Here is a 10,880-nt window from a genome sequence, read left to right on the forward strand (position 1 = left end):
ACACCCGGTCAACCTAATGAGTAACCGTATAGCCCAAATTATATTCACATTGCAGCACACTGGCCGCTAACAAGCAGCTTGGTTAAAATGTTAGAAAAGGCTCAACAGTGTTCGACATTCGTTAGCGTGACACGAGCAATGCCGGTCATCACTGGGCACCCGCCCAGGACATCAAACATATCCCGAGCTGGTGCCCGGTGGTCCCTGGAGCCTTGGAGGCATTCCAAAGCACCAACATGGTAGGGTGTGAGGGATTTGGGATACTACGGTCAATTCACATCACCCTACCCCTCTTTTTGATTCTAGTGTTTGATTACAGCGTCAAGTTAGAGCCCCACCCATAAACATGTGCATCCAGAGAATGCATACCTCCACAAAGGCCTGACAACTGCAAATATTATAGTGTGCTAATTGTACGCATTTACAGTATACTTACTATGGTATGCAAAAGCGTCTGGATTCCATTTGGTGATTTGTGAAAACATACATCCGACAAGTGCCATTGATATTCAGTATGCATTCTCCACGCGTGAAAACAGCGTAAAAGAGTCAGAGTACTTAACTCACCTGCCATCAGTCCAGACCCGCCTCCCATTTAATTGAGCATTGTATTTATAACAGCAAAGAACATGAAGTAGAATTATTTACATGGTCACATAAAAATAATGTTGGGAGTTGAAGTTTTGCACCAGCGTTTGGATTCTAAACACTTTATTTGCTAAACTAGGCCTGCCTGCATTCTGAGGGTCACATGGATGACGGCTTGACTCTTCAGCGCTGTCAGCATGAAGAGTCTCAAGCTGCTCGCAACATCCGCAATACAACGTTCCTCTTCACCAACTTCATCAAGTAAGATTAATGAAGAGCTTTTCTGGATGTTTGAGCACCTATCGTAGATTCCAAGATGTTGACACTCATGTCAAAAGACACCAAAGTTGTACACTTTCTTCTGTACACTTCAACTTTTTCTCAAGGGCTTTGGACAGCACCGCCGCGGGCGAGTCCATGGAGGTGGCCGGCTACGTGGAGGAGGTGCTACAGACGCTCAATGACCTGATCGAGTACTTCAAGCAGCCCGACTCGGAGCTGGAACACGAAGAGAAGCAATGTCTGCTGCGTTCGCTCATCAAACGTCAAGACCTCTTCAAAGAGGAGGTGAACGAGGACCCGGTGGAGCTCGACTTCATTATGCGACGTGTCATGCAACATTGATGTCTCTCGGTCGGCTGGGATTGCAGGGGCACTCATGGGTCAGAATTTTAGCGACACCTTTCAAGCGGCCTTCAGAGTAATGGGACTCAATATTCTGCAGTGTAGTTCTATAACACCACTGCGATATTTATTTGTACTTCCTACTAAGGGATGTACAACTAAGTATCCATTAAGTGTATAAAGTCTGTCCATAATTTCCAACAGCACACAATGATGCCCCTTATTCCTAAATCCACAATGTTTTTTTTGGGGGGGCGGCTCAAGTACAAAGACTAATTTGACGCCCACCCCAAAAAAAATCATGAATGATTGTCATGAATCTAATTATGGCTTTGTCATAGTTCCGGTCATGCTTTTGTTCCCAGGGCATGCTGGCCCTCCTGTCAAAATGCATCGACCGGATGAACCTGTACAACAGCGCCGCCCACTTTGGGGAGAAGGCTGGGGAAGAGGCGGGGGCAGCATGGAAGGACATCCTCAACCTCCTCTATGAGCTCCTCGGTAAGTGGACCCGAGTGATGGATCTCTCGGCATCATCAGCTGTCGACCCTGGCTAGACATGCATAATTCATCCTCCTCCGGCGCGTTGCTCCTCCATCCTTTCCTTTTAACTTTTCACACGCTCACTTTTCTTTTTTTTTCTTTTTTTTATTTTTATCTTGCCCGTTCCACTCTCTGCTTGTTTCACCTCTTTGTCCTCCCTTCCTGGACAGAATGTCTGTATTTAGGTCACCATCCTCTCTAAGTGCACTAAATATCCTCATCATCCTTATGCTGCATGTTGAAGCAAATTAACAGTCGCTGCCAAAATGCCAGCCATCACACGTGCTGACATTAGCTTCCTCTCGTGGGGTCTGTAATGAGTCATGAATGCTAACCGTGTAACCCTTCTTTGGACAACTCTGTCTGAGCTCATTTGTTTTGCTGTCATCAACAGCTTCCCACCCTCAGTTCTCCTTGACTGCCTTTGCATTCATCACCGCAGCCTCACTGTCTTGCACCTGCACACAAATATAGTACCGGCAGGATTATTGTGAGGAGATATTCTCATTTTGTGTGTTTCGAGATTTATTAATTAAAATGACTTTTGTCCTGCCTGTTTTCCATCTCTGCTGCAACACACCTGATTCAAATGACCCGATAATCAGCAAGCTAGATCACGATCCTGATCATTTGAATCAGGTGTGTTGCAGCAGGGAGAGATCAAAAACAGCCAGGACAGTAGCCCTCGAGGAACAGGATTGAGGACCCCTGCTCTCGAGTTTAAGATTAAGACTAAGTACGAGAAAGGAACAAATAGATTCTTTAGTCAATTGTTGTTTTGGCATGGGTGATCTTGCGGAATGTTAATGTCTTGTCAGGATGTTAAAGTATTGGTGGGATGTCTCGCGCCTTTTCAGCGAATTCTCAAGTCATCACCAGTCTGGGCATTGTCTGTAACCTCAGAGGCCACTCGTTCTGATGCTCGCTCTGAATTTCAATCACACATTATACACATTCAATCCTTGCACTGCTGTGCAACAATTAAACATTCCAAATTCCTCCCCAAGTGCTGGTAAACAGTTTAGCGGAAATTATCAGTGCAAAGCCTTTGAATGGTAATGTTGAGAAATCAGGTTTGTGAGGAACCAATAAACTTGGGTAATGCATTCTCCTTTGCTGAAGATTTTATTTATTTATTTATTTATTTATTTATTTATTTATTTTTACGAGAAAGTGGTTGAAGAAAGGCGCTTGCTGCAATGTGAGTTTCAGTAGTGGGTAGCACGTTTCCTTCACAGTCCTGATTTTCAGGGTTTTAAACATGGCTCGGGCCTTCCTGAGTGGACTTTTAATGTTCTTCCTGAGTTTTCTCCGGTTGTTGCAGCTCTTCCTCCTTCTTTTCTTCACAAAACATGCAATTTTGAAGAGTCTAAATTGCGAATGGGCAACTGGCAGCCTGCGGGACTCTCAATGTCCATCCATCCATTTTCTGTATCGCTTCTCCTCACTAGGGTTGCAGGGGGGTTGCTGGACCCTATCCCACCTATCTTCAGGCAGTAGGCGGGGTACACCCTGAACTGGTTGACAGCTTATCGCAGGGCACACATAGACGAACAACCATTCGTGCTCACACTCATACCTAGGGGCAATTTACAGTGTTCAATCGGCCTGCCATGCATGTTTTTGGAATGTGGGAGGAAACCGGAGTACCCGGAGGAAACCCACGCAGGCAGGGGGGGGAACATGCAAACGCCACACAGGAAGGCCAGAGCCGGGATCAAACCCACGACCTCTGCACTGAGAAGTCATCGTGCTAACCAGTCGGCCACCGTGCCGCCTGACTCTGAATGTCTTAGTTTAATTTATTTTTTTCACCGACTTTTGTACTTCAATAAGGGGAAATGCATTCCAAATACTTCTTAGTATGCAGTTCTACTCAACTACAAATTACAATTATGCATTAAAAGTCAAAACATTCTTCTGTACATTCAAACACATCATTCCTAATTTTGCTGACAGCGTTCTAAAATAAATAAATAAATAAATATATAAAACAAAAAACTTTTTTGTGCGTGTGTTGTTCAGCTTCACTAATTCGTGGAAACAGAAACAACTGCACACAGTTTTCTCGGAACTTGGACTGGCTGGTCAGCAAATTGGAAAGACTCGAGTCATCATCAGGTATAAAAGCTTTTTTTTTTTCTGCTTTTAGGATTAGCAATGAAATAGACTCACATATATAATTGTGTCCGCATTTCTTTTCTTTTTAGGCATCCTGGAAGTTCTACACTGCGTCTTGATTGAAAGTCCAGAGGCTTTAAACATCATCCAGAGGGGACACATCAAATCCATCATCTCCTTGCTGTACAAACACGGACGCAACCACAAGGTGTCAAACGACTGCATCCTATTTGCCCTGCCCCGCCCCAAGTTTATTAGGGATGCAAGCGCACCCCACAAAATGTGACAGTAAATCCCACAACGGAGCCTTTAATTCCCTCAGCTTTCGCTCACCGTCTAGCGACAATAACAAAACCGAAGCCAGTGCAAAGACAATTTAGCCAGAGAAACAATTTATGTGTTACTTTATCGAACAAGTCAAATGCAATAGTTCAAGGACGGTTGAATAAGGATTAACTGCACCCGTGTTGTTTTTATCTGAACTCTTTTCATCCCATCTAAAGTGCAGCAGTGTAACCTTCACTTTGAGGACAAGAATCTTCACCCAATGCAAAAAAATCTATATATATATATTAACAATCTCATTGAATTATTTTGGAAAGTTCATTTATGCTGATTCTTTATGCTGCAAATTGTCTTTCTCTGTCAGATTCTGGACGTCTTGTGTTCCCTTTGCGTTTGTAACGGAGTGGCTGTGAGAGCCAATCAAAATCTGATATGTGACAACCTGCTTCCCAAAAGGGACCTGCTTCTTCAGACCCGACTAGTTAATGATGTTCAGAGGTACGTCATGAAAACTTTCCCTTAAACATAACACGTACAATAGAAGAGCCATGTGCCACAAAATTCATATTAGAATAAAAATGATTGATTGTCCTGTGGTTAGAGGACACACTTTTGTGCTTTATCCCAAACAAGAACAATTGATGTCACAAAACGTTTACATCTGTTTTCACTTCTAGCATGAGGCCAAACATCTTTTTGGGAGTGGCCGAAGGTTCAGCCCAATACAAAAAGTGGTATTTCGAGCTGGTGATCGATCAGGTGGACCACTTTGTAACGGGCGAATCCACTCACCTGAGGGTGGGCTGGGCTAACACAAAAGGCTACGCCCCGTATCCTGGTGGAGGCGAGGGATGGGGAGGCAACGGCGTCGGCGATGATCTCTACTCTTACAGCTTTGACGGTCTTCACCTGTGGTCAGGTGGGCCTCTTCACTACCACTGGCTGATCATACACAAGGCAAATGCAAGGATTTATTGTCATGCTAAACTTTCAAACGCAAGTATTTTCAGGGGTTTACTCATGTGCTCGGCAACCAGAGATTTTTTGCAATTCGATATTTCCTGTCATGATTTGTATTTGTTATTTTTGGTTTAGTATTTGGTTTCATGTTTTGGCCTTGTTCATGTGTCTTGTCTCGTCTTGTCTATTGTGTCCACCTGTGCTCGTTTACCCAAGCCCTAGTGTTAACCAATCCGGTCCTTCCAACCCTCCATGTCTTGTCCAGGTGCTCCTCGTTGTCTCGTTAATTTGTGTGTATTTAGTTCCCTGGTTGCTTTCAGTTCTTGTTGGTTCATTGTCATTTTCACTATCGCTTGTCCCTGTTGCCTGTCCCGATCATTAATTTCCTGTCGTTGTCTAGTTTTGTCCAAGTTCCCTGTTTGCCTTAGTTTTCTGTTAATTAAATGCCCTTTAAGTTACCCCTGCCTTGCTTCCTTGCGTTTGGGTCCTCACCTTCCTCAACCCTGACAATTTCCTAATGTAATTTTTAAGACACGAACAAAATGATGATTTGGGCATTGGTGAAGTGAACAGAAAAAGGACAGCCAAACACATAAATGCAAAATGAAGACACAAGCAAAGAGCATGGAGTAGACACTTAAACCCGCCAACAAGACTGATTCCAGTCTCCTGATGTCAAACAGTAAACCAGTGGATTTGCTTTTTTATTTATATGTTATAACAGTGGTGCCCAACCAACGGGCAGCGGCCCTGTCTCGGTCCGCGGTCCACTTTGGAACGTGCCGCACAAAAAGCTTGCAGCACTTCCAGTGCATTTATCATTGGATTCTGAAAAATATTTTCATTTGAAAAGTGACTGGCTTCTTTCCGTTACATCGCACACTCGACTTATGTCAAGATGCTAATTCTCTCGGTCGCGTTACGCTAATATTAAACCCACGAGCTAGCAAGATAAGTATGACCACATATGAAGCCTGCCCTGCACAAAATGCACCCCACCCCAACACCCCCACCCTCGCCTCCCCCCTCCACCCAGTTAGGGACTTTTTGATGAACCAGTCAGCGGCGGAAAAAAGGTTGGGGACCACTCTGTTAAAATACAGTTGCAATTTAGTTTATGAGAGCTGGAGCAGATTAATGGCATTTCAGATTTGATATACTGCCCATCACCCATTTTCCTGACCAGCAATCTCTCTCCTATTGTGTGTGTCTACCTTTTAATGTTCAGGTCGCATCCCGCGGGCAGTGGCCTCTATTAATCAGCACCTGCTGACTTCAGACGACGTGGTTAGCTGCTGTCTGGACTTGGGTTCCCCCAGCATGTCCTTCCGGATCAACGGTCAGCCCGTGCAGGGAATGTTTGAAGACTTCAACACAGATGGATTCTTCTTCCCCGTGATCAGCTTCTCTGCTGGTGTCAAGTATGTTTTAAAGTAACCAAAAGAAGGCAGGTTAAGTCTGCCTAAAGCCTTCCTACCCATCAGGACCTTGTTACATAATAGCACATGTGTTACGTGCTGCTTTCTAAAGTTGAGTTGAACTCGAAAATTGCAACTCTCCAACATTTAGCGGAGACAAAAACCCACAGTGAAGGGCAGTCGCCTATTTGCTTGCATAATATCACGCAGTGTTATGTCACCTCTTGCTTTTATCAGGGTGCGTTTCTTGCTGGGTGGACGGCATGGAGATTTCAAGTTCCTGCCACCCGCTGGTTACTCTCCGTGCTATGAGGCGCTGCTGCCAAAGGAGAAGATGTACGTGGAGCCTGTGAAGGAGTACAAGAGGGATCACGAAGGCGTCCGTGACTTGTTGGGAACGACCCACTTTCTCTCCCAGGCCTCCTTCATCCCCACTCCGGTTGACACCAGCCAGGTGAGGGATTCAATGCATTTAATCGCACTGGCAAAATTACTTCCTTTGTGGAAAAATACTGCCTAACCATCTATATTTACAAAAGCCCAAAAATAATATCCCAATTGGAATGTATGTAGGGAAAAAGATAAAATCACTACAAAACATTTTTCTATCACCGTGCTGAACCATCTATACCTTTTCTACATGCGCAGATTGTTCTTCCCCCTCACATGGACAACATCCGGGACAAGCTGGCAGAAAATATTCACGAATTGTGGGGGATGAACAAAATCGAGCTCGGATGGACGTATGGCAAGGTACACCTGCTGCATAGTGTCATTTTGACAAAGTACTTGAGATGGCCGACACTAAATATTCCCTTTTTTTTTTTTTTTTTTTTTTTTTAGGTTCGAGATGACAATAAGAGGCAACATCCATGCCTTGTTGATTTTACCAAGCTGCCTGAGACTGAAAGGATCTACAATCTGCAAATGTCCAGTGAAACACTTAAGTAAGGCCCCTTCCTCGACTCATAAAGGCCACTCTCATTAAATGTTGCGTGAGCCAGGCTTGTAATCACTTGTGCAGAGTGAATTCAAGTATTGATCTTAAAGGAACTGCTGCTCTTAAAGATGATCAGAGCCAAGTGCTGGATCCTTTCACATTAAAGTATTTGGTTGGACTCAATAAAGTGACCTCGCCTTTCAGTGATCTCGTAAAAATTGTCCGGCTTTTCCCACTGGTCAATCATCACATCTGACACCATTTGCAGAGTATCGTTTTATAATGAGCTTATGTTATTTTCCTCACAGGACCCTCATGGCTCTTGGATGTCATGTTGCCCAGGTCAATATTCATGCAGAGGACGATCTGAAGAAAATAAAACTTCCCAAAGAGTAAGTTGGTAATTTTTTGCCTTTGGTGTATTCTCATTTTGTAGATTAGGGTGAGTTCAAAAAGACGCCATATCTATATACACAAATCTTGAAATAATGTGTTAAGAGTTGTTTTAATAAACATTTTACACAAGTGATGTTCAATTTCAAAAGTAATTTGTAATTAAATCAAGGCAGCGTTATTCATATCGCGCATTTCATACACAAGGTAACGCAAAGTGCTTCACAATTAAAAATACAACTTTTAAAGGCACAAATTAAAGAATTTAAGAATTTAACATTTAAAAGCAAAGAAAAACACACACATATAATTAGAAGATTTTAAGGCATTTAAAAGTAAAGAAATAAAGTACTTTACTGAAATTATCATGATTTAACAAGTTATTTAATTAAATAAGTAAGATATTTGAATGTATATGTAAATTTAAAAAATGCTTAATGCAACAAATATGAGAAGACATTTGATCATGTAAATATTTAGTGGCCCGGATTAAAGTATAAAATGGACTGTATGAGTTCAGATTCTGAGACAAACATCTTGCCCACTACCTCGACATTGTTTAAAAAAAAAAAAGTCCAGTGTTTTAATGTTGTTTTGTTTCTAGTTACATGATGTCCAATGGATATAAGCCTGCCCCTCTGGACCTTTCGGATGTGAAGCCGACTGCAGGTCAAGAGGTTCTTGTTGATAAACTAGCAGAGAATGCGCACAACGTGTGGGCCAAAGACAGAATTAAACAGGGATGGACTTATGGAATCCAGCAGGTAGGTATTTGTCTTCTGCCCATTCTGCTGGCTTGAAGTTCACTTGCTAGTGAATGACTGGCCAACATACTACTGATTGTTTGTGCCAGGATTTAAAAAGCAGGCGTAATCCTCGCCTGGTGCCATATGCTTTACTTGATGAGCGAACTAAGAAGTCGAATCGAGACAGTCTGAGGGAGGCCATCAGGACGATGGTTGGCTACGGATATGACATCAACCCTCCAGACCAGGAGGGTAAGAAACTCAGAGAGCAAAAATTAATAAGTCAATGCACATATTTTTGATGTAGCGGTACCCATGATGCTTTTTTGAATGACTTCTCCCAGCTGTCCACGTGACGGACAATCAAAGTATTGAAACGCTGCGATTCTTCCGCGTGGAGCAAACGTACGCGGTGAAAACGGGAAAGTGGTACTTTGAGTTTGACGCCCTGAGCGGAGGCGATATGAGGGTTGGCTGGGCAAGGCCGGGCTGCAGGCCTGATGTGGAGCTGGGAACAGACGACCAGGCCTTCGTCTTTGATGGATGCAGGGTAAACCACATATCGCACAGTCTCAACATCAGTGAAAACAAAACACTGGACTTTCTTTCTTTTCTCAAGGCCCGGCGCCTACATGCTGGCAGCCGTTACTTTGGGCATCCGTGGAAAAAAGGAGACGTAGTGGGATGCATGATCAACATGGAGGACAAATCAATAATTTTTACCTTGAATGGGGAGCTCCTGATCACCAACAAAGGTTCAGAGCTTTGCTTCACTGACTTTGAGACAGAAGATGGTAAGGGCGCCACACTTTTTAATGAACGTAAAAGGGAAGTCAACCCCCAGGTTTTTTTTTTTTTTGTGCAAGTATATGTTTTATATACTTTCACAAGTTGAAACATGGCATTGTGATTAATATTGTGTGTGCAGAATGTGATTTAAACAACAAATTCCACCTGTTTTTAAGCCATCTCAGCCGGCGGCCATTTTGTCCCTTCTGTCGACTGAAAATGACATCACAACTGCTCAGGGCTCAGATAATGACCAATCATGGCTCAGCTTCAGAAAACAGTTGATCCATGATTGGTCGTTACCCGAGCAACTCTGATGTCATTTTCAGTCGACTAAGTAAACAAAATGGCCGCCTGCGATATCTTAGCTCATATTCCACAAACAAACAAAAAGAAGTGTGAAAGCACATCGAACATTTTATGGCAAAGATTATTTTTGGGTTAATGTCCCCTTTAAGTTCTGTGAATGCTGTATTCACATCTTATTTCATTCCACATCAAGAAAGGTTAACTTTTAGACTTGTTAGAACAAAAGAGTGACACTCATAGTAACAACTTCATTTCCATAATGTTTTTCAAGGGAGGGTCACAAATTGTTCAAATGCGTGCATCTTTTAGACCAGCTGGTAAACAATCGCTCCCCCTCTCCCTCGCTCCGCTAGGTTTTATCCCAGTGTGCAGCGTTGGCATGTCTCAGATCGGACGCATGAACCTTGGGAAGGATGCCAGCACTTTCAAATACTACACCATGTGTGGCCTTCAGGAAGGCTTCGAGCCCTTCGCTGTCAACATGAATCGAGAAATCACCATGTGGTTTAGCAAACGCCTGCCCACTTTTGTCAACGTGCCACAGGATCACAGGGATATTGAGGTAAGTTATGAAACAATACTCGATTAAAATGGTGGATTATTACATTTAGTCGTTGATTTACGAGGGCTGAGCGAATTCAGTATTTGATAATCGCCAAAAGTATAAAGATGACCTACAAAGTATGCATTCTCTCGATTTGGGCTGTCCTCAGGTGACGAGGATTGACGGGACAGTGGACAGCCCTCCCTGCCTTAAGGTCACCCACAAAACGTTCGGCACCCAGAACAGCAACAACGAAATGATCTACTGCCGATTGAGCATGCCGGTGGAGTTCTTCTCTGCGGACATGCTACTTGACGAATCGTTTAAACTCAGGTCAGACATCTTTGCTGGATTTAAAATGCAAATTGGATTTTTTTTTCTATCTTGAAGTAACCATTCTTTTTCTCATGGGAATGATAGATGTGATCACTTCATTTTAATTGGTGCTGATTTTCACCGCTGGCCTTAATAATTTGTCCTTTGCAGCCATCCTCCAAAAGAATATGCGGCGACAGACTACGGGAGCATCACGACTGTAATTTATTTAATTAATTTTTTTAAACAAACGCAACTCGTAATCGATATAAAGTATTTGACTCTTTTCTACGCGTGTGTGCTCG

The 10,880-nt window shown here is 43.2% G+C and overlaps 1 protein-coding gene across 4 annotated transcripts in view; it reads left to right on the forward strand.

The window, feature by feature from the left end:
- The window catches only part of ryr3 (ryanodine receptor 3), a 66,195-nt gene that overhangs the window by 21,013 nt on the left and 34,302 nt on the right, over positions 1 to 10,880 (forward strand). For all 4 annotated transcript variants that reach the window (XM_088285506.1, XM_088285508.1, XM_088285507.1 and 1 more), the window contains exons 12-30: positions 728 to 849; positions 975 to 1,155; positions 1,578 to 1,713; positions 3,781 to 3,876; positions 3,966 to 4,084; positions 4,526 to 4,659; positions 4,839 to 5,080; positions 6,350 to 6,542; positions 6,777 to 6,993; positions 7,188 to 7,292; positions 7,383 to 7,486; positions 7,788 to 7,871; positions 8,477 to 8,636; positions 8,726 to 8,870; positions 8,963 to 9,168; positions 9,238 to 9,412; positions 10,070 to 10,278; positions 10,430 to 10,593; positions 10,747 to 10,795. In XM_088285506.1, the coding sequence (XP_088141632.1) occupies positions 728 to 849; positions 975 to 1,155; positions 1,578 to 1,713; positions 3,781 to 3,876; positions 3,966 to 4,084; positions 4,526 to 4,659; positions 4,839 to 5,080; positions 6,350 to 6,542; positions 6,777 to 6,993; positions 7,188 to 7,292; positions 7,383 to 7,486; positions 7,788 to 7,871; positions 8,477 to 8,636; positions 8,726 to 8,870; positions 8,963 to 9,168; positions 9,238 to 9,412; positions 10,070 to 10,278; positions 10,430 to 10,593; positions 10,747 to 10,795 (2,841 nt within the window). The remainder of the gene's footprint in view (positions 1 to 727; positions 850 to 974; positions 1,156 to 1,577; positions 1,714 to 3,780; positions 3,877 to 3,965; positions 4,085 to 4,525; positions 4,660 to 4,838; positions 5,081 to 6,349; positions 6,543 to 6,776; positions 6,994 to 7,187; positions 7,293 to 7,382; positions 7,487 to 7,787; positions 7,872 to 8,476; positions 8,637 to 8,725; positions 8,871 to 8,962; positions 9,169 to 9,237; positions 9,413 to 10,069; positions 10,279 to 10,429; positions 10,594 to 10,746; positions 10,796 to 10,880) is intronic.

This window comes from Idiotropiscis lumnitzeri, chromosome 21 (assembly GCF_059441095.1).
Source record: "Idiotropiscis lumnitzeri isolate Australia: NSW breed Sydney's pygmy pipehorse chromosome 21, RoL_Ilum_1.0, whole genome shotgun sequence".
Taxonomy (NCBI): Eukaryota; Metazoa; Chordata; class Actinopteri; order Syngnathiformes; family Syngnathidae; genus Idiotropiscis; species Idiotropiscis lumnitzeri.